The 24,520-nt window shown below is 37.9% G+C and overlaps 1 protein-coding gene across 5 annotated transcripts in view; it reads right to left on the reverse strand.

Moving 5' to 3' along the window:
- Positions 1 to 24,520, reverse strand: part of DCAF6 (DDB1 and CUL4 associated factor 6) — an 84,193-nt gene that overhangs the window by 59,235 nt on the left and 438 nt on the right. For all 5 annotated transcript variants that reach the window (XM_050333642.1, XM_050333641.1, XM_050333639.1 and 2 more), the window contains exons 2-3: positions 9,021 to 9,082; positions 1,616 to 1,708 (exon numbers count right to left, since the gene is read on the reverse strand). In XM_050333642.1, coding sequence (XP_050189599.1) covers positions 1,616 to 1,708; positions 9,021 to 9,082 — 155 coding nt within the window. The remainder of the gene's footprint in view (positions 1 to 1,615; positions 1,709 to 9,020; positions 9,083 to 24,520) is intronic.

Raw genomic sequence — 24,520 nt, forward strand, 5'->3', positions numbered from 1 at the left:
ACCAACACCAATTTGCTCCCTTTTCCTGTATTGATTCTGTTACTCAAGCCAGAGAAAATCAGCTAACACAGCCCTAACAGCTACTAAAAATCCCATGTCTAGATATTTCAGGAACAAAGCTGATTACTAAGTCTTCTTGATAGTACCTGATGGTTTATAATTGCATTTGTATGTATTGGGGGAAAAAATAATAATAATTAAAAAAAATCTATCTCCTCCTCTGTGATTATGTAAAAACAATAACTCAGCTAACTGTAAAAAATAAGAAAACAAGACATCTCCTATATTCCTCATTAGGTTTAAGTACAGCAGTAGTACACAACAGAGAAAAAAACCCCAAAATTGTCCAATGAAAGCATAAAGCTTAAATTGCTGCATCTATTAAAACAATACAATATTTTAATGCAAAAATTATGTAAAAAGATAATAATGTAGCAACTATCTGACAGTGAGATATTAAAATAAACTCTGAACAACACATAATATTGAACATCTTTTACTTGCTTGAAAAATTCTTACTCTGAAAGTTTCTCCAATAACACTCACTTTGGAATATACCCATCATCTACTTCACAACTGCCTTAGACACCTTTTCTTCTTCAGCTGAACTCCCAGGCCAAGAGAAAATCGAGTCTAATGACACTGATCTGAACTTTGTCAGACTGACACCAAGAGCTGAAAGGAAGAGATGAAGTTTGAAAGCTACACATTTATTTTGGGAAGTGAGTAAAAGGGCCTTATCTATAGGCACAGGCAACTCTCCAAATCACTATAACTCTTCAGGAAAGCAAAATATCACCTTCTACTCAAACTCTCTTCCACCATCCCAGCCACACATTTTGGCTCTCTCACCACATTTAATTTTTCATCACCTCTTCACGATTTAGTTCTCAGCCTCTGAGAGCACAGGAGAGAGGAGAGAGTTCAGAGAATCTGTTCCATCAAACTATAGCAGTTCCTTAAAGAGCAAAGTGTGGGACACTGCTACTACCTGATGGATGCCAGCTGGCATTTCTGGAACCCATGCACTGTAACCCCCGTGAGTGCAGGAGTGGAAAGGCAGAGGCCTTTACGGCACTTTCTTCCTCAAAAACCTGCTTCCCTTGTATCAGTACAAATTCTGCTGCATCCACATACAGGTACACACAAGGCAGTGTAATTTCAAGATAGAGTGAATTACTTTAATCAAGATTGACACTTCAATGCCACCACACAGAAGGACAACTCAGTACATTACATAGAGCAAAGGTTAATACAATATTTTAAAATGAAAGTGAAAGGAAAACAATTTATCTGACTATAAGATTTCACAGGAATTACTGAATCCCATTTCTAGTCCTGACACTAATCTGTTGTGAGACCACGTTCCTTTTGTGCCAGACCACGTACCATAAAATGGGATAATACCTATGTCGCAAGAGATTAGAATACTAAGGTTTTTAAGCACTGTGGGGTTTTATTCCCATTTATAAACACTGTGAAGTGCATGATATTATCTCTGTCAGATGATAACTAATAACTGAAAACTAATATATTGAAAAAGAACTTTCATATGTTGAAAAATAAGAACTTACAACCTATTTTAAAATTAGCAAGTATCCAGAAACAAGCTTACCTTTCTGCTGTAGGGATTGCTAATTACCAGGTTGGTGTCATCTGAGCCAGATAAAATATATTCTCCTGTATCGTTCCAACAAATTGTATTCACCTGCATGAATTAAAAAAAACTTGTTTAGGCTTACAGCAATTCAATTTTCACTGTATTAAAACATCCATATTCACCCAACACTACAGAAATAGGAGTTAAGAAATTCAATTGAAATTATGTCATTTCTAAGCAGGTAGTACTAAAAAAGAAAAAAAAATCAAAAAATCAGTGTTTTTAAAATAAATTGATAAGGGAATCACCTGCTTCACCTATGGCATCTCAATTACTCCTTCTGCTTCTCAAGAGTTCATCAGGTAAATTAAGCCTTCACACAAGGGCCTCATTAGCCATGATTTTACACATTCAGGTGCTTTAATGTACCAAATCTACTCCATAGAGTTCTCCAAATTTGATCTAGAAGGTATCACAATCTTTATTGTGGCTTCACCATATCCAAATTCTAATATCCATTGCTTTGTGCACTTTTCACTGACCACCCTTTCTCAGGGAAAAGCAAAATCCATCCCAGATCCCTTTTGAAAAGTAAGAGTATGCTGGGAGAGAAGAATCCTACAGGAAGGTACAGAATCTTATTGGAAGAGCTTTACAATATATTTCCTTATCAATTCTCCTTTTCACAAGATTGTGTTTTATAAGGTGTCACTGAAATAAAGCTGTGAAAGCACTCAAAGTCCAGGAAGCTCAAAAAGTATCCTCCAAGCAGCAGCTCATGCACAAGCACCAAGGACTGCATGCATAACCATTATTATTTCAAGTAACCTCTAAAATACCTTCAAAGTGTCAAACTGCAGCCATCATCATTTTCTGCTGGCTATATTCTGTTGGCAGAACAACTGCCTTAGTATGATGAATCAGAATGGATTATAAAATTAGTAAAAAAGAACTTTGTTCTAAATACTTTTCTTATGGTTTTGTTGTTTTGTTGTTTTTTTTCTTCATTCAAACGTTTCATTCTGAGCCCCCAAAATACAACACCAATTTTTGTTTAAAATAAGTACATGCATTTTAGTTAGTTTTAATTGCAAGTTTAGTTTGGGTTACTTGCAAATCCAGAGTTAGCTGTTTCAGGTAGATTATATGTAGAACACCTTGATACCCTCAAAGTCTAGGAACCTTAGGACAGACCTCTGTGTTACAATAAACATGCCAGAGTTAGCTCAGCACTCAGCAGCAGTCAAATATTATTAGGACTCATTAGGAAATGTACAGAAAAGCAAACATCATCCTGTCAAAGTATACATCCATGCACGGCATTCCACGTCTTCCACACTATCCAGTTTTGGTTCAGATCCTGCTCCCATATTCTCCTTTTCTAGGACTGCCCATTTGAAAAAAGAAATTACGACAAAGAGTTACCAGGGTGCTCAGAGGTATCTAACAATTTTTATTGCAAGAACCAAGTAATTTGTGCTACCTTGATATGACAGAAGCTTAGGAAATCCTGACTGACATGGAAAAAGTAAGAAATAATTTTCTGTGGATCTTTACTGTATAGGAACAGAAGGCCTTAAATTAAACCATCACATGACACACTTGGCATTTTAATGAAACTGGAAATCATTGTCATGGAATGTTCTGAACACCAGAAGTGGAAGAATATGCATATTTATCAAAGAAAAATGAAAAATTATCAGAAACATCTTTACTTCCATCAATCCATTAAAGTGTGATGTGTTCTCTAAAATACCCATCACTTACTATCTGCTTCCCCTGTCTCAACTTTCTTCAAAAATATATACTAGCCACTCTCAGGGCCAAGTTATTGAGTTTGACTGAGCATTGGTGTGACCCTGCATGGCCACTCGTAGCGTCTTATAACTCTGGCTGTCAATCACCCGGAATCACTCATTCAACCAGCCCCCAGAACCATCTACCATTGAAATAACCTGGCCTGACAGTGACTGTACTCAGAAAATGTTGTCAAACATACCACACTACTACAGCTAGGGCAAGCACAAAAGCCGGGAATGTTTATTTTCATCTACATTTCCCTTCAGGCAGAAAAATGTTATCATTGCCCTAAAGAAACCAAAATGCTAATACAGGAATACAGGAATAGAAACAAGAACAAAATACTGAAAAAAACAAGGAAGCTACCAAAGAGAATTAAAAACATGATGTGAGAAAGAAGAGTTACCACAGAAATTAAACAAATTGAGGGGGTGGATGTGTATATTTATGTGCAAAATCAAAATCAGAAGGACAGGAAAGCAGAGAAAGCATTGAAGATGCAAAGGGGAGACAAGGTTATATAAACTGTAGCATCACAAGCCTACACAAGACATCAATCATTCTCCTTTCAAATGCCAATTTCATTGCACTGATTGCCTCAGTGGAGCAATTTCAATACACTCTACCCAGGCCAAAGTTGGTTCAAAACAAATCCTAAAGTGAGATGGCATAACCAGATGTGTACTAGAGGTCTATAACTAAACAGGCTTTTTATTCTGTACCCAATCACCTTCTCGACATTGCTGTCCATAAATAAGACCAAAAAAATAACAAAGGCTCTCAGTGGGATGAGTTAATCTTTTTTCCAGACAACACTGACTTTTCAATTAGTGATCAGTCAACATACACAGTGCCAGTACAACCTATTGACCAACTCTGAATAACCCAAATAAAATGGCACATGGATCACTAAAATAGATGCTCAACAAAAGCAGATAAATAAAAGTTCTCATCTCGTTCTGTTGGTAGCAAACCCACTTTTAAAATATCCTGTAAAATGAGGACTAGCTAGAAAACTGGTTTGTACAAAAGCTACATATGTACTGCCTTCACAGCTACTTAACACCCAACTAAAAGAATAATGAAACAGTGACTACTGTAAGGGTTTGGAATTCTTGGGAAAGGTGTTAGAGCCAAAAGAAAGGATATATTAATCACAAATGACAGACAATTACTAACAAGGTAAGAAAACTCAAAGTGTGTGTAATTAGCTTTTTCTATTAAGTATTCCACGTTATTAATTGTGACTAATTTTGTCACTCATCTAGCCTTGCACTGGGCACTTTTAATTCATTAGTCAATTATTCAAATATAAATTTACTATCAAAGAAAATGCAGGAGGCATTAAGTATTGGCATAAGGAGCAAATCCTTAAAAAACTGAAAAAGCAAAGTCCTCACTTCTATGCCAAGTGACAGGAAAATCAACTCTTTTGTGAACAGCATGAATTAACAGAACACAAGAAACAGAAGAAAGGAAATAAAAATGACTGCAGGTATCCAGAATACCAGGAAGATCTCCCAAGCATGGAAGGGGGTGGAAAAGACAGTGCTTTTCATCTGTGGAGGACAAGGTAAAAACTGCACATTCTAACAATACACAACCTTCCTGAGCTAATTTAAGCATAGCTTTAAGGTCTACATCTAAAAATTACTTGCTCCCCAGTGCCATCCTGAAGGAGATGTGTGCCACAAAGGATGTTTGTTTGTTACTGATCTGAATGTCTATACAAAGAAATGAGAAATTATTCTTCCAGGTAATCCTCTTTACTTTAAAAATATAGTATTTGCTCATGTCAAAGTCTCCATCTACATTCTGCATCTCTACCTTCCTCAGCTTTCCAAGGGCCAAAACAGGAAGAAAATAAGCCATATTTTTAATGCAATTCAATATGGTTTAGAGTTGCTTTATCCTCTACTTTCCTCAGGCTTCATTGTTACTGGTCCAAATTGATTGGCTTTTAATGTTTCGCCTTTGGATTTAATTACTTCACAAAGAAAACAGCTCACCTAACTCCATACATTTCCTCATCATCTTAAGCTCCCTTCAGAGCTTAGAAAGTGGCAACTTCTGGTACACGTACAACTTCACTGAATTTGACAATGTGAATCTTGTTGAAAGAGGGAAATCCTGCCCTGGATGATAAGGTTACAAGCAGACATCAGTGACTCAGTAGACTAATTCAATTACTTCACATACTACTGTTAGGAACTGTGTCTTCAAACCAAGTGGAAAACTAGACTGTTTCAAAGATAATGGTACCTAAACTCTGAGACGAAAATACATCTCAAACAAGAAGGTGCTATGATAATATTAGTGCTACAGGAGCATGTGTACTTGAAGTAATTCCAGCAACTAATCCCTTCTTCACAGATATCCCATGTGAGTATGATTATACAGTTGTGTTTCCCACAGGATCTCTCTTTTGTGTAACACAGCCCAAATGGCAGGTAGGAACCTGGACTTTACTTCTATCCTCAATAAGTAAAAAAATTTCTTGCCTTAAGTTGTCCACCACGTCCAATTGCATAGCATGCTTTATATAGAGAATATAGGTCACAACGTATTCAACAGAGCAATGCAAAACTTCTTAAAAAACCCATCCAAGCAAGCAAACAGCAACCAAAAAACACCCACAAACCCCTGCCATCCAACCCTCATGAAAAAACCCCAAACACCCCAAAAAACCCAAATCCAGAAACGCCCTTAATAAGACAATATAGCATTAATTCCCCACATTTGAAATGCATTCTGACTCAGCAGCTGTGGGAAATAAAAACCAAAAGACCTTAATTACCATTGATGGTATAAGTATTTTAATCAGTAAGAGCATTGTAATACCATTGACTTCTATTTCACAATTTTTTTTTCAAAGCAAATAGTAAGAAATTACACTAAATGGTTGTTGTCCATACAAGATTATTCCTTGCTAAAGACCACACAGTAAATGACATAAGAACTCTCAATATCCCATTCTTTAAAGGTGTAGAGTTCTGAGCAAATCCAACTTTTAAAGACTTTTTTTTCCAAACTGTAGTAGTATTTTAAACACCTGCACATAATGCTGTAAGTTCACAATTAAAACATTTTCCTCACACAGAAACAGTTAAGTTAGGCCACATGTTAAAGCATTCTTTAAAAGCTAACATAATCAAATAAAAACTAGCTTTCAAATACATATCCACCAGACAGATCCAAGAAACACTAAATAGCCCACACCAAATCTGCAATTTCCATTACATGGCCCAGATGTAAATTAAAATAGAGATCAGTCACTCCATTTTTAACAGGTAGTGAAGCAACACTATTTTCCTGTCCTCTGTTTTTATAGGAGAAAAATCCTATTTTTACAAGACAATTAAGAAAAAAATAAAAAAACCTAATCAATTTCAGGAAAAAAAAACTTGAAAAATTTCATCTGAAGTATTTGAGGAGAAGAAAAATTACTAGAAGAGGAATTGTAAAGTAAAAAAATCACTGTTACAATCTTGAGTATAAAAATTGACCAATAATCTACACATAGATTCCCAGAACGGTTTGGGTTGGATGAGACCTTACATCATTCTTATAACGTTTCTTGAAAAAAAAAAAAAGGTAAATCAATGCAATTGTTTTATTACATCAACACCATCTATACCTGAACATTAAACTTACAATGGTAGTCAGTACAGGAAAAGTAACTGACATTTTATACACAACAATTCTAATCCTTGACTTCCCCATCCTCTCCAGTGTCTCGAAAATACAGGCAACATTTAAATCATCCTTCTGATCTCAAGAAGGGTGGATGTTAACAACACTTTTTCTTTAAAATTACAAGTGCAAGCAACTCAAGCTAAAATAATCTTTACATCTGAACAGCTTTAGAAATAAACATGCTAAGGTATTGTCATAGTTCGTATTTTTAGCAAGGAATTTTTCTTTCCTTTCCTCCTGCCGTGTGTGTGTGTGTGTGTGTGTGTGTGTGTGTGTGTGTGTGTGTGTGTGTGCGTGCTCTGTATGATGGGCCATTTAGTTGAACAAAGGAATCGGCTGGAGCCCCTAATAGTCGAGATTTGTTTCCTTGACAACGAAGGGGGGGAGTTGGCTGGTGTGTGACTGGAAGGGGGTGGAGGCTGGGGGGGGAGGAGAGTCTCTCTCTCTGCCGGGGTGAGAGGCTGCTGCGGGCTGCAGACACTGCCGGGCTCCTTTGTCTTTTTTTCCTGTCAGAGGGGAGTTTCTGGCTGCTGCTCTTGGCTCACCTCTGGCTGACTGCAAGCCCTGCTTACAACAGACCCTAATCAGCTGAAGTTTGTGAGTTTTCTTCCATTGGGAGAACTTTCTGTTTTATTGCTGTTGTTTTTCCTTCCCCTCCTTTCCCCCACCCCCACCTGGCGGCAGCCAAGGATCCAACAGCGCCACCTGGTGACAGGCACTGGACATTACAAGTTCTACTCCTTCAGTGATCCAACAACGCCACCTGGTGACTACAATAGGACACTACAAGTTTTTTACACCTTCAGTGACCCAACAGCGCCACCTGGTGAATGGTACAGGACATTACAAATTTTGCATCTCCAGTGACCCGACGGCGCCCCCTGCTGACTGTGGTTGGAACTGCACCAAAGGGTGCAAGAAATTGAACTATTTTCTTTTTGCCGGTTTATCGGTTTTGTTCTTGAAGGGGATTATTGGTGGGTATAGGAGTATTACTTAGTTATTTTACTTGGGTTTTTTTCGTGTTCCTGTTAATACACACATACCTTTTAATAAAGGGCTGTTATTTTCCCTTTTCCATAATTTGTTTTCCTTCAATCGAAGCCTCTTAATTTTGGATTTATAATTGCTTGGAAAGAGAAGTTTGGGTCTTTTCCTCCTAATTCATCCTCAGCAAAAGACCCTTGTCTCATTTAAACTGGGACAGGTATGAAAGTTACACTTAAGTTTTCTTTTTTTTTTCATAGAATACTTTCACTTTTCAGACATCTTGTACAACAGAGACTTAGAGAGTCATGAATTTCTGCTCTATTCATCGAAGGTGACATGGCAACCTCTTTGCCCTCTACCTAGTTCAAGTGAATCCTTTTATTTAAAAGAATATGATTTAAAATATTTGGACCACTTTCAATAGTTAAGTATTTAAGTAAACAGTATTTCTATTTACAGTATTGCCTTTCAGGGGAGGCTTGTTTTTGTTTTCTTTGTCTCTTTAACTAAGTATGTAGCACTTGTTTATTTGCTTTTTAGAATAGATCACTCTTGATCTATTGAAGAATCACACTTAAAGAATAAATCACTCAAAACACTAATACAAAATATATCAACATAGCAAGAAACTGCTAAAAATTCCTCTTAACGTGAGTTCTAACTGAAAAAGTAACAATGTGTTTTACTGGTACTGGATATTAATTCATTCAGCACTAGACACAGACAAGGATCAGATACTTTGGTTCAAAGATAAAGTGTCAGATGTTTAAGAAACAAATACCTCGAGAATTCCGATGTAGGTCTCAGTAAGTAGATTTGTCCTGCTCAGCTTAAATGCATAGCATTTGCATTTTTAAGGTAAGGAACTATTACCATGGCAACAAAATCAAAATTTAACGTCTTTCAACAAAATAAAAAGCAATAGGTAACTTACACATCCATCATGCACATTCAAGGTTGCTTCAAGTTTTAATCTTTGGATAAATTCTCTTCTCCCTGTAAAGAAAAACACTGATTAATTACTTTTTTAAAATAATAACACTGAAGAAGTAGTTAAGTCCCTGCTAATGAGTATTGGCAGCTAAAAACCTAAACAGTGAAGAACTAGAATATAAATGTAAATCTTGAAACAATTCATACGGTATTGTTATCTTAGTAAAGAACTGAAAGGTGATCTTCCAAACATTACCTACAAATCTACATCTTCTCTTCAACTAGAGAAAACCCAGCTTCAATTTTGTTATTAATGCTGCATTTGGAAAAGTAACATTTAAGACCAGTACCATTCCCCTATATTTAAGGGATAAAATACAGTGGAAAACTTTTGGAAAGGTGATGTGAGAGGAAGAAATTAAGGGGAAACAAGAAATCTATAAATGCGTACTGAATAAGGCAAGGCCCCCGGAAATTTATGTCCTTATTCCCCATAAACAAACTGCTCCACCACTGCACTTAAAGACACCACTGTACAAAACACATGAACAAGGAAAAAGAAAGCATATTGACAAAAATGTGGTCTTTTCCTGAACTAGATGTTTAAGCACATAGCTTTCATTTAATTCACACTGTCCTCATTCAACGAAAACAGGTTATAACAAACCTAATATTCCCTTGAAAGCACTTTCAGAAAAGATAAATACTGATGAACCTGATATCTTCACTTGAATCCTAAAAACGTTTAAACTCAAGGATCTATACCTTTTTTGTCCCATGTTTGTACAACTCTCAGAACGAAATTTCAGGTAAGAATATCAGACTGTAGACCTCTGCTGGGCTGCACTGTTTTCAAATATGAAATTATGGAACTCACTCAAAACTGACCTTCCCTTGAAGAAACTACAGAATCAGGAAAAGAACTACAAGGGTATGTCGCAACAGGACAAGGGGGAATGGTTTCAAACTGAAAGAGAATAGGTTTAATAGGATATTAGGAAGAAATTCTTGGCTGTCAGGGTGGGGAGACCCTAGTAGAGGTTGCCCAGAGAAGCTGTGGCTGTCCCATCCCTGGAAATGTTACAGGCCAGACTGGACAGCAACCCGGTCTAGTGGAAGGTGTCCCGGTTCACTGCATGGAGATTGGAATCAGATTATCTTTAAAGTCCCTTCCAATCCAGCCCATTCTGTGATTCACTACTCTTCATTTATCCATATTTTTCCCCTGGAGGAACAGATTTGACTTGAGGTTCTTAATGGCTGGGTTTTTGCACCTTCCAGTTAAATCCTATTCTTTTTTTCAAATCACTGAATGATTTCTGTATTTTCAATGAAGATTCTTCTTTTCAGGTTAATTTGATTTCACTTGTTCATAAGTAAATGTGAATACAGAGGTGGGAAATATCACCTGCTGTATCCTTGTACCTCACTTTGCATAACAGAAACCCAACAATTGGCTGCTGGGCTACTATTGTAATGCAAAATACAGTAAGACATGACCCCCAAAAGCATAACTTCATTAAGAAAGGTACACTCCATAGGCCAACACAAAAATCCAGTGTTTGCCAGTCCCATCACACTTTCAACTGCAGAACAAAAAAGCTTGACAGCAGTGAGTGATTCTTGGGCACTGCACTGCACACATCTGGATGTGAAGTGTGCTTGCTCAGAATCCTCTAGACACACTAACTAATTTTTAAAAACAAGCAGAGCAACAGACTCTTCTCTCCTTACTGCATGCTCTGATCTTAATCCAAACCACTTAAACCAGCAAGTAAGAAGCAGTGACTGTGTTCCAATCTCATCTTCAATTACAGTTTTTATTTCCTTAGAGAAGTCTATTGACAAAATTAGACATGAACTGACTTGCTGTTGTTGTTAGATTAGGATATCTTGGTCTTAATAAGAACACTGTACCTATACAAGTTTCAGTAAATGTTTAACTTGAGATGCAGACAGAAGGTGCCTCACATATTTAACACTTGCCCATTTTAAAAACACTAAAACATGTGTTAGGATTGCACATGCTAGCATATGTGATTTGTTATATATGTGATTAGTTATTTATCATTTGATCACTATCTAGCTAAGTACTGATCTCGGAGGTCTCTTCCAACCCAGTTAATTCTATGATTCTATGATTGGAGGAAGGAATGAAATACAAGCAAAACTGCAACACTTACAGTCTCCTTATTCCCTAAAGTAAAGAGGGAGCAAGGGAGAAAACAGCTGAAGTGTTTTGCCTCCAAAAGCCTATTTGATTGACTGCTAAACACCATAAGACAACTGAATGGATTGTTTCTAATTTATCTTACCACTTAAAACTCGAACCAAGGGATTCTAAGTGGTGGGTTTTTTCTGAAATAAAAAACTGAACTACTCTAATAAACTGACCTGAAGAAAATACTGCCTCTGCATCTGCTGTTGTTAAAGGCCGAGTAAAATCAGTGAATCTGTGTTCCTTGTACTTCAGCAATGACTTCCACAGGTTCACTGGTTTGATAACAAAGCTCAGCAATCACTACTAGGATATTTTTCACCTGATTATTTTTGTCACTGACCCATTTTTATCGAAAAAAAAAAAACCACGATACTTTTTGGGTTGTTTTGTTTTATTCTTCAGGTGCATCACAACTCTTATTGTTAGATGTTCTAACAGTCAAATTTTCCATGCCAAGGACTCTGCTCTCACAGGTGACAAGAATTTTCACAATCCTTAATTCTCATTCATCTAATCCCATGGTTACCTGTTCTTTCCACCTTCCAACACAGGCAGTCCTCCTACCTCCCCTTTCAGCTACAATAATTGAGGAGACCCCAGTCTTTGAAAAAACCCCTGTTTCATGTTTTGGTTTTTCACCACCCAATATTGTGTCAGGCTCTTGTGAGAGCCAAAAACTATTTCTTTTTCCCCTTAACTGAGAACTGCCACTAGAAAAAGAATAATTTATTTCCATAAGGATGCTTCAACATGTCATTTCCTGTATTCAAATACGGCCTGTCTAAGACAGGGATCAAATGATCAAGGGTGTCATCAGCAACATGATCTCACTAGACAGTGGACTATACATGGGGTTTGCTCTGAAGCTGCTCAGATAAAGCTACGGACAAGAATACACTAAAACAAACCAAAAAAAGCCTTCTTAAATTTCAAATGGCAATGATGAGCTCTCTGTGAAGTGTTTACAAAGCTGAAATTTGGAAAGCTATCAAGCTAATGCTCCACCCACCCATTTTCACCAGACATTGTGCACCAACTGAAGCCTCAAGGTCTAGTGCCACTCTCGATAGAACAATCAATAATATTTTCAGTTTTTATCCATCTACCCATTTTCACCAAACATATGCACTAGCCTCAGGGTACAGTGAAACCCTCAAAACAGTGACTAGTGACCTTTTTTTTTTTTGTATATAATTATCTAGAAACTAGAGGACCATTTCCAAGGCCATATTCTATTTGTGAAAGAACAACACCTTGAGTCACTCATAATGAATTTAAAGATGGAAAAGCAGGTGAAAGAGAAGATGCAGCTGCTTCCTTGTAACTTTATTTCTGCAGAACATCCACTGCACACACAAGGTCAAACCAAGGGCTGCCTTGCTGGTCCCATCTGGAGAATTACCTAACTTGGGTGTTTGGAAGCATTCACAGCTCTAATCTCACTTGAGGAAGCAACACCAAAATACTACAATGTCCCTTGTATTCCAGGCTCACAGTCCATTTAGGTCACAATCCTCAGTTTAGGAATTGCTGATCAGGTGCTTTCTACATGGCTATTTTGGCAGAGGTACACATACCTTTCTTTTGTAAGCAACTTTGAGTCAAAGCTGCTTCAGAACTGATGACAGCAGAGAAGTTAAATGCTTTGAGGACATAAAACCTTCTTATATTTAAAACTGTGCTCCAGAATTTCCCACTGAAGAAGTATAGATCATTTCATGATGAAGGTTTAGCTTTAAAGTACATTTGTGCTCTACAGAAATACAACTACATTTTGATCTAATGCAGCACCACTGTGGCATGAGACATTAAAAGACAAGCCTTATTCGGTAATAGATCCCATTTATCACATGAACACTCATTTATATCAAGCTGGCTCTTTCCAAGGCCAAGTCCCTCAGTGCTGGCTTGCTGTGACATTTGAAATGCCCTAGTTTAAAACTGAAATGTAGCCGGCATCTGTTCCCAATGCAGAGCACATGTTATCTTGCACTCTAAGTGCATTTCAAAACCACTCCTGATTTTTCAGGATAGAGTTTATGGGTTTCTGAAGCAACTCCACAAAAAGATGGCAAGTCCAGTTCTTGTATACAGCTTATTTTGCTCAAACTCTACATATGTCAAACTCTGCATCATTATCCAATATAACTTCTTATCCACACCTCAATAGGCTGTTTTTCAGCAACCAGAATTCTCCATATACCACACAGTAACCAGGACTATACACAATATGCACTGAATTAACTTTCATCAAGGTAAGTCAAAATTCTTGAAGATGAATTAAAATCTTGAAAATAATTTGTTTAACTATATGGGCTGACAGCGGCCCCATTTTATAGTCATTCAAAGTGTGACATGGGAAACTGAAGCAATTTATAAAAGGAGAGTGAACCATCAGTACTGTTAGAAACCAAATCCACTGGTGTGACCTCCAGTCCTTTGAACAAGGCCCTGAGTTATATTTCTTCATTGTTCTGTACTACTGTATAAATGCCAAAAGATTATAATCTTGGTTCTGTCGGTGTTTAAAAGAACACTTTTCAAGTGACTACAAACAACTACTTCACTATGGTTTCAGTTCAAAACAGGTTAACCCAATTTTTTCTCTGCTCTTAATGATACATCACAAAGTCTGAAAGTTGGAACACTATACAGAAAACACAAAATATTTTAGTGTCTAGGAAGAGCCTTACCTACTCTTTTAATATGTAAGAGCTTTGCTACTAAAAACCCAGCATCAAACAACTTGGTGTTGATCAAGCTTGTAACTCAAATCCTAAGACAGGCTTAAGGAATGAGCTTTATGTGTTAAGAAACACAAAACCTTCAGCTCTCAACACTAAGACAGAAACTACAGAAGACAGGACACTATGCCCTCAGTTACAACCCAGCAAGCCTGTAATATTCTTATGATAAGCATATTGATGCAAAATTTGATCTCAAATAAAGCCCACAAAAAGAGATCTGAAGTTAAAAAATTTTAAAAAAATTTAAAAAATAATAAAAAAAGGAGTTCAGCAATGTTTTACACATTTTAGGGTGATCACTAAGCATTTTGAAAAATACTTTGGTTTAGGTTTGCTTCTACTGTAACATCACAGATAAGATTTGTTGGTGTTTGTGGCAAAGGCTGTAATTAACTTGCAAACATATTTCAGATATCAAGTGTCCACTCTTGAATATAAGTTTCCATTGGGCTCCAAAACTACACGATACAAGCTACAAGCAGTTGAGCTTTAAACCAATACGTTTAATTTCTGTTTGGTATTTACCATGTTTTATTATGCCTGAAAGATACTTAATACTTAAAATCCAACTGAATTAATATCAATTGTTTAATGTGTTCTCAGTGCAAAAATGTGGCATAAAGTACAACTCCCTGTCTCAGAGGAGGCATTTTATCTGTTCATTCCAAGCACTAGCTGTCAGGTGAGGGTGCTGTGCTGACTAGTGCTAAGTAGATTTCATTCACAAGTACACCATATTCTGACAGCTCTCCTGCCTCCTCACACTGTCCATAGTAAATTCTTCTGTATTGTTCCTGCCACAGATTGCAGCTGAGCAGAAGGTAAAACAGGTGCTGTTTTGCAACAGGAGAAAAAAAATGCCAGTTTTCAGCAATTTTGATATTTATTTGATCCCTTAAAGTAGTCCAATGATATGCAAATATATCCAGTGATATCCAATATACAAATTACTCACTGAGTTAAAAGGCACTTGAAATTTTTATATCAGGTCATGGATATTTCTAATTTCTACAGAGCAGAGGACAAAATTCATTATTCACATGATAAAACAAAGAGAAGCTGTATCTGTGTAAAAGACAACCAAAGGCAAAAAGATAACACATACCACCTTACTCTTCTCTGACAAAACTATCTGAAATAGCTCAAGTGATTAACTGGATGTAGGATTAACCACATGCAAAAGCTTTTTTCTGTTCTCTCCAACAGCACTAAAATATGTCTCCCAAGGAAACACCTTGAAATTCTGAAACAGATACCAACACAAAACCAAAGAGTCATCAGATCAAGAAAAATACACTTGAACCCTGCTTTCTCCTCATCAAAGGATCAAAGGAGGCTTCTATTAATTGAAGGCAAAAAGGAATATTATGCAGAATGTTGCAAGTCAGGGTAAATAGCACTAGTGTAGGTTTCAGCATGTCTTTGGAAATGCTTTTTGTTGACTTTCAAAAGTCTTCATCTGAAACTGTTACGTGGAACAGTAATGTACGTTGAACATTTTCTTATAAAAATGATATCAATATAGTAACCCAGACAATCCTTACAACACTGGGAAACACATACTAGGTACTTGTTCTCAAATACTATTTATCTGTGTAACCCCCAAGGTTAATTAGGAGTTCCACTTTCCAGCCAGAGAAGATGATATCCAAGAAGGTGAAACAGGGATTGCTCTGCCCCAGTGTGAAAGTCTGAACTGCTTGAGCAGAACCAAGATCTGTTGCCTGCAAGCACTCACACAAAATGAGTCCTGGGGCACGGAAAATCATAGCAGAAGGAAAGAAAAAAATTACTGGAATCTGCTTTTAAGAGGGGCACATTCCTAGCAGGCACTCCTAGGCTGAGATGTGTGCCGAGTTCTGCTGCCAGTGCTTCCATTACCTCTAAGTGTCTGGGAGAGGCTGCTGATCCTCCCAGTCAGCCACCAGGACCAATCACACCAATTTTGGACAAAGATTCTGGGATAAATAAAAACCTACTATTTAAAGTTGTTTAAGCTCACTGGATACTCATTTTTAAACAGATTAAGTGATTATATAGAAGCTTACCAACATATCTAAAGAGCCAGGTCTTCTAGCAAAAAAAAAAAACAAGCAGGGCCTGCCCTTCCCACAAGAGTGTTCCAGTGAAAATGAGAACACGGGGAACTGACTAAAAACATTTACCATTCTGCACACCTACCTAATTAAACACACCATTTAATCCTGAGTAGTACAGGCACTGCATACTGCTGGGTTTGGGGGAACAAGAGAAATAAAGAGAGTTTTAGGTACTGTAACAGGTACAGTTCATAACCCTTTAAGATTCCAAGTGTAAACACTTGGAATTTGCCCAGGATTAGAGTTTGAAGATAGATGATATCAAAAGTTGAGATCAAGTAGAAAGCTGAGTCTTGCTGGTAGATGACTATTACGTTAACACTGTGACATAGGTTAAATTATCATTAAGCATTTAAAAACAAACAGGGGAAAAGAAAAAACACCTTGTTTTTAAAAATTACACCACATTAAACATCCTAGATGACAAAATAATGCTATTATTTAACTCAAGGAACTCCTTTTTTTTACTGAAGAGAGCTTTCAGGACATAATAGTGTTTCTCAAATAAAAAGAAATTGAAAAAGAACCACATTTTTCCTCATTTCCAGGGAAAGGTAAATAACAGGAACACATTACAATAACAGTACCAACAAAGCCATGTAACCTAAGTAGAGAGGTGGGTTTGGTTTAATGGTTCCATTTCGATATTGGTTTTATATATAATGGTTTTAATTTCTATATCAGTGAAGTTTCATAATTTAATATGTGTTGAACAAACGTTACTAATGACTCTGAACATATTCTGTTCACAAGGCAGAGAAGGATGGATCCTCATCTTCCTCATGATATCTACTAAGCAGAGAGCAGTCAGCATTAATGACACATTCAATTTTCCCAGAGGAAGGCCTGTAAATCCTTGAAGAACAAAATGAGGGGAAAAAGGGGATTTAAAATTCACTGATGTGACGCAGATCAGACTCATGATACTCCCATTCAATATTTAACGATTCAACACACACTAAAGCATTTGGGACATGTCTGAATCGGCAAAAAAAGACACAAAAGCAGTAAGACTTGCACTTAAACAGTGAAAAATCCGTCTTTGAAGGCTGGCACACTTTGTGTCTGGACTGATCTTTTTCCTTACTGCTGGGACAGGACTAGTCTCAAGTGTCAACAGGTTCTTGATACATGATCAGTTATGTCCCACCAGACTATTCTGGGGACATTCAAGGATAAAAGATCAGAAACCACATGCAAAGTCACAAGAACTCGTAGTATTGCAGTGCAACAACTTAAAAGAGACTGAACACAGATATGTTTAATGGTCTACCCTAATGCAGTTAATGGAAGCAATCCACCTGGAAGAAGGCTACAGAGGGGAAAAAAATTAAAATAAATAAATAAATAAAAGAGATCTAAAGGATCTCTCACTGCCTCATCCTGAAATACAAATGCAGTACATGCTGTACACGACTTGTTTTTGCAGCAGGAGACAGCTTTCGTGTAACCAAAGCTCATTATCAGAAGATCAAGGTACAACTTAACTACAGAGCTGTCTGAAACACTCAGGATCAAGACACAGGCAGTTATTTACAAAGCAAACACATTCCTGGTACAAAGATTGTCTTTAATAGCACAGAATGTAAATTCAATGAAATATTGCAATCAAAAATGAAAATATGTTTGAAGTGCACACAAACCTCTGCAGTTTCCAGCTGTTTGCATGAGAACACTGAGGCTCCAAAGAATACAAAGCAAATACATTTGCACCCTGAGACTGATTCAAATATAATAATTATGCATGCAAAGCCTATAACACTCTCACACTTCTTGGAAGCCACTAACACACATGATTAATGTTCAGTGCACAGACATTACACATAAGGTTAATCCCTTGAAATCAAAAAGCAGAAGTACATCTGCATAGTTCAGCCCATTTCAAGCAAAACTGCAGAAACACAAAATGCCTCTTGAATTTCTGAGGGACAGAAAATAGCAATCTCAAACAGCTGTACCAATTCTTGATCATTTCCTTCTAGCTGAATGCAATGGTAGAAATCCCCCCTCCATTAATGTTGTTGTCATATGTCAAAATACAACAGCAGCAAAAATGTTGGTGATTAAGTAAATTAAAACATCAAAACTCAATACGTTAATTGACAACAACATCTGATCTACACAGTTGTATATTAAAAGAAAAAGAAAAAAAAAAGGAAAAAACAAAACCCAAACCCCAAGTTTCTGCAAACAAGTGCTACTGAAGAACATAAAACTGTGATCTGTAAGGGTCTACAGTTTTTTACAAATTGATGTTAATACATAAAAAACAGAAACTGTACTCCTATTGATCCCCAACATCCTAAAAACAAACACTGGAATTCATTCTCTTTATTCAGGACAGAGTGACAGAAGGCACCGAGTAATCCCAGTCCCTGCATGTATTTTTTTTAAAAAGAAAATACCTAAAAATGATCATCAACATGTTGTCACAGCAGTAGCAAAATTGGGCAACATAGAGGAGACAGAAGCAGTAACACAAACCATAACAATTGAACCACAAAACACACAGGAAAGACGTAACTGAAAGAAGGTCATGATATTAACTACAAGCAAAGATTTCTGAGATTATAACAGCAAAACAAGCTATCAAATTTACTTAGAGGTCCAAATTTATTTGCAGGTCCAACTGGCTCCTGCACCTCCATCTCCATAGCTCGGTTAATCTATGAGGGAAATAATCCTAAAGATAACAGAAGGCTGATTAGACTGAAATTAAAACTAAGTATTCAGCACTCAGGCACCAGAAATACTCATCCAACCTTAATCCTCCCTCCCAGCTCACATCTCTTTTGGGTTTTCTGCTATGTACCAAATTATAACCACCCAGCATTTATCTGTTGCCTTGTCTGGATGATTCTGCTATGCTATGCTTTTATTTTCCTTTACTGATATTAAAGCATTTAACATGTGTGTATTTATTATCTGAGGTGATTTACTTTGAAGTAGAGAAAAAAAGTCATTAATCTGGTATGCTTGGATCAGCCCTAACATCTTTTCCCCAAGGCTGTTTGAGATGTTCACATTGTGCCTCTCTGTTCCTTGGTATCAATTTAAATGAGATAATATCAAGGAATTCGTTTCAGACAGTCTCTTTATTAAACTCCTCTAAATTCAATTTGTTACCAACAGGTCTCAGTGACACATTGTTCTTTCAAGTGCTCATCTGTAATTTTTTAAGGACTGTAGTCACTAAGTCTTGCTTTTATTAACAGGGGGAAAAAGCCCCAAACATATCCATCTTAAGACAATACTTGATCACTGTACTCTCTTTTGTTTATCTCAATTAAAAAGTAACATCTTTTTTCTGCAATGCTCTTATATGTCTTAAACTTTTCTACACAACCAGTGAAAATGCAATGACTGTACCAAATTTCCTGCTTTCCTTGTGTTTCCTGCCTCCTTCCAAAATTAGATTGAGCATGTTAAAGATGTTTCACAGGTGTATTTGCCTCTAATTCATTTATTACACGGTGATTGCAATTCTGATTCTGCCTTTTTCTATTATTCAGAAAAAATCTCTGATGAAAAAAATCTGAAAAAGGTATAGTTGAACTATATCTTTCCCAAATCTTTAGTCAGTCCAGTTTCCCGAAGTATTTGGTGTGTGACAGAATATATCACTGCAGAACTGGTTTCTGGGCACACACTGAAGTGCAGTGGAAAATTATGCACATCAGGAAGTTACACTGTTTACATTAAAACAGTAGATTTCTGTCCTCATAATCAGGCAACTGGGCAAATTTATAACAGTCCTTTTCCAAGCAGAAGTTAATTTGAAGACTTGTAGAAGAAAAAATAACATAAACCACCTCTAGCAGTTCTGGAGCTTAGTTGTGACAGATGAGTGGTTTTAACTCATGTTGGAAAAGAAAATTAATACAAGAGGTTTAGGATATGAAATGTAACAATCTACCTGAAAATAACTAAACATCAAAAGTATTATGCAAAGAATTAAAGAAGAAAGGTTGATTAAATACACTGTGACCATTGCCAAGTCTGCAAGAGCACCAGCTACAAAGCTGATCATAGTAAAGCTGTCTACCCTTCTTACTCTGCATTATTTTCAAAGGCCAAGACACCACGTGTTTAAATATAACTGGAGCAAAAACTGGGCAAAACAGCACCTCTCTTTCTGGCTGTTCTCCCTGTTCTAGTTTCCATCCTGCTGGGCTTTGTGTGTTTGTTTGTTCAAGAAAAGTAAAAGAGAGAATGAAAGTTTACAGCATTTTAAGGAACTGACTTCACTCTCACACCTCGGACAATATTTCAGGAAGAACCAAATTCTACATTCAACAAAACCAAACCACATTCAACAAACCACTACTGGTTTTATAAAGCGATATGTTAATGAATGTAACACAGTCAATATCAAAACTAACCAGTTTTCCATGCATGTAAACAGCTTCTCTTGTCTGTTTTTCCTGTTTTTCAACCCTACCTATAAGCAGGGCAATCAACTTACTTCAAAACTTTAATTAGTTTTGCTTTCACTGTGGTTCATCTCTGTACAGAGAGGGAACTACTGAAACCTAAGTAGTTCACAGTAAGTTCTTCCTACCTACACAATATATTCACAGTTCTCTTCTCAGTACAAAATGTTGAAACTTTATAAAATCTGACCATGATGAACCTCACTACTGGTTTTCTTACAGTGAATTTTTCAATTTCAAACCTCTCCCCAATCTTAAAAAACAGGATGATAAAAACTTAGTAAGATATGAAACAATCTTTAAAGAGGGGGAGTGGAAGCTCAGACATCACAGCTCTATCTCTTAGATATCTGGTAAGCTTAAAAATTTCACATCACAAGAAAAGAAGATTTCAGAAAATAGTATGTGAACAGGGATAACAGAGATTGGGAAGAACTGATTATTTTGGTATTTGCTTCCATTGTGTCAAGCACCACAACTTCCAGCAAGCACTCTGAGCTAAAAAACAGCAGACTATTTTAGACTGGCAAACTTTCTCTGGGTAATCTGCTATGTCAGATAAGAAAAATAACCAACCAATAAGCAAAAAGCCCATAACAAACTAACAAAAAAAAAAAAAAAAAAAAAAGAAAAGAAAAGGAAAAATCTTCATTGTTCCTCCTGGCTAAACAGAGCCACTCTCACCAGCATGACCCTTCACAGGAAAGCAAATAATTACATATAAATAATACCATCACATTAAATACTTCAGAGAACTTATGGATCCCTTCTTTCTTGCAAGAAACCCATGCTGCCATTTCTCCAGTCAAATCATTATATGCTGTATTTAATCCACTTAGAGGCCTTCACCATGCTGGCACAGAATACTTTCCCTGCTACGAGAACCTACAAGTCCACAAGTCACTGAAACAACGATGCAAAATTGCAGCAAAGGTTCTGAGAGTCTTCTGACAGTATCTCAACTGATAATTACACTTGCCAGTTTCAAAGCGGAGCTTAAGTGCTTCACTAATTTAAGTGCTACCGTTTACTATCAATGTTTTCCAGTGTAAAAGCAACGTGATGTTTTTAACAACTGCGAGTAGTCCGATACTCAGTTTCCATCGACGATCCAGCAGCAGGACTCCCCCCACGAGCACTGGGCTAAGAGGACACCCAAACTGAATCCAAGAAAAGAGTTACTGACAGCCCTCCCTGAGGATTGGCTTTCTCTGGAGACTTCAGATATAGATACAAGCACTGTCTGAAATTGAGACTAATTAGCCTACAAATGCTGAAGAAAACGTAGCTAACAGATACATTGCTAAGACCCCCGTTCTCCCTCTCTCACCACAGCGGGGACTCTTACCAAGTGATAACATCTGAAGGACACATCCCAGGCACACTTGCATGGCCCCACCTTCATGAGGTGTTTCTGTGGAACTCTGTCCAGAACTGACTAGGATTCAGAGCAATTATTTAGGGATCTTGTAAAATCAGAGTTTTGCAAGGACATAAATTCCACGGGTGAATTATCCACATGGAGAGGTACAATATGATGTACAGATCCTTCCTGGAGCAGCTGTTTTTGAAAGCTGAAAGGGGCTATAAATAGAGTGTCACTTGATTGCCAGTTCAGATGAAACGAAAACATGGGGTAAGTAGGAAACAGCAATCAGTTCTCAAATGTCTTCCTTCAATACAGAGTCACTTTCAATATTTCTGGTACTTTACGTCACAGCATATCACTATGATTTTATCTCACTGAATGTCTCACTATGCCATTACCATTCACACAGATACATCTTCTCTCCAACACACTGGGAGCTGCATTGGTAGTTATGGTTTTCATTTGATTTGGTGGCTGAAAAACAGCAGCAGACAATGAAGAGATATATAAACGTCTTAATTTTGTAGTGGTACTCATAATGGCTTTGACAAATTTACCAAAAAAAATCCCCCCAAACAAACAAAAAAACCCCACAAAAAATGCACATGGGCAGTGCCTCAAGTTTCCCAATACTATTTTTAAGCCAAAATGAAATTCTTGACTTGCACTTGTTCTGTCAGCCAGACTGCTGAAATGTTACAAAAAAAAAATATGCAAATAATAAGAAACCTTCCTTCCTGTTCAGAGCAGGTCAGCAGTGACCAACAACTAGTGCTACCCATACAAACAACAAAGCTCCTACAAGGAACTGCTGAAGTCTGAAAGGGAAAAGACCCACAGAGACACTAAACTACAGACAAAAAGGCACAACAACCGGCCTGTTGTCTTGTAAATCTGCACACAAGCAACTACACCTGACTAGTGGGTTTATTAAGGCCATAAACACTATTTTGGGTAAAAGTGCAGTGGCTCCACAAGACAAGCACACCATGTACCAACCCCTTCATTAAAAGTAGGAATTGGTAAGGACTGAGCATCTCCTGCCACCACCAACACGAATCTCAACATAATTCAGAGGGAATGCTCTCCCAGGCCCTATTTTCTCAAGGCAATAAAGCTACTGAAGTTGTTTAGGTTAAATGAAAAACAGTAAATATGAGACCTTAACCTTAAGCCACCAGAGGGATTTTGTTCTTAGCTAAAGTTATGTACATTTTACTGGAGAAGCATCCAGAAAAGAGATCTTAGTAAATCTTGGAGAATGATTTCAACTGATCAAATCTTAATACTTCAGCTGTCAGAGACACAATCATGCAAGAGCAAAAGAAAAATAAACAAAGAAACAAAAACCACACAAAACCTCCAGAAACAACAACAACAAAAAAAACCCAAAATCATAAAGGTTTTACAGTGCTTCCTCAGAATCTGCACACTACAGTCCTAATTTTAACACTGAGCTTTTCTGCTCTGACTGGAGCAGGAAAAAACAAACAAACCAACCAACCCAAAACAAAACAAAACAAAAAAAGAAACAAAACCCCAACCCCCCAGAAACCCCAAATCAAGTCAGAAGGGTTGATCACTAAAACTTAGGACAATCCTGTGCTACGACTTGGCCAAAAACAGCTGTCAAGACACAACAAAAGTCAAAAGCAAGTTAGACCATTACGATTTCTTTAATTTTAGGACCTCAAAAATGCTTTCTAAGGGACTTCTGTGCATGTGGGTGCTACACACACACACACACCCGCCTCGCTGGTGTGGAAACCAACCAGCAATGACCTTGATTTCCTTCGGTGGATTTCTGACTGCTAAGGGACCATGGGCAGAAAAGTACCGAGGTAGGCTCGGTAATGTGATATCCCACTTTAAATTCCATCAGGAAACAAGAGGAAAACCAATACTGACCACGGTCAGAAACGCCTGGGAGGCACAAGAAGATACACGTTTTACAGCACCGTAAATCAGCTCCCTCTCGAGCACTCGGAGGTTTCGACTCAAAGGCAGGAATTGCTTTGCCACTCAAGCACAAAAGAACAACCCATTTTCCCTGGAGAGCTACCCCTCCCTCCCCAAAAACCCACGGCGGCACTACGATGGATCACCACACCTCCAAAACCACGGGAATAAATATTGTGGAGTTGGGGTTTTTTTTAATATTTTTGGTAACGTTTCGCATGAAACCTGCGCCATCACAAAGACCACAGCGATAGTTCCTTCTACACCACAGGAATGTCCCCGCGGCCTCGCGAACTGAAAGTAGCGCTGGGTTGAACTTCCGAAGTGGAAATAACCTGGACAGGGCGTGGGAGCGAGGGCAGCGCGGGACTGGAGAGCCGGGGACACAAATCCCGACTGGATCGGGCGATACCGGGCGCGTCCCGGCTCCCGAACCCCCGGGAACACCCTGGGATCGCCTACGCCATTATCCCAAGGGCGTTCACGCGCTTTGTTCCCGGCAAACCCGGACCCTGCCCGGCCTCCGGGGATGATCCCGGGGCTATTCTGAGCCGCCGCCGCCGCCCAACTTCCCGGCTGGGATCTCCGTGTGCAACAGTTCCTTCGGGAAGCGGAGGGACCGCCGGGTCCTGGGGCACCGCCGGGGGTTGGGGTGGAGGGCAGAGGTCCCGGA

The sequence above is a fragment of the Myiozetetes cayanensis genome, unplaced genomic scaffold (assembly GCF_022539395.1).
Source record: "Myiozetetes cayanensis isolate MyiCay16 unplaced genomic scaffold, myiCay2020 scf5-8, whole genome shotgun sequence".
In the NCBI taxonomy this organism is placed as follows: domain Eukaryota; kingdom Metazoa; phylum Chordata; class Aves; order Passeriformes; family Tyrannidae; genus Myiozetetes; species Myiozetetes cayanensis.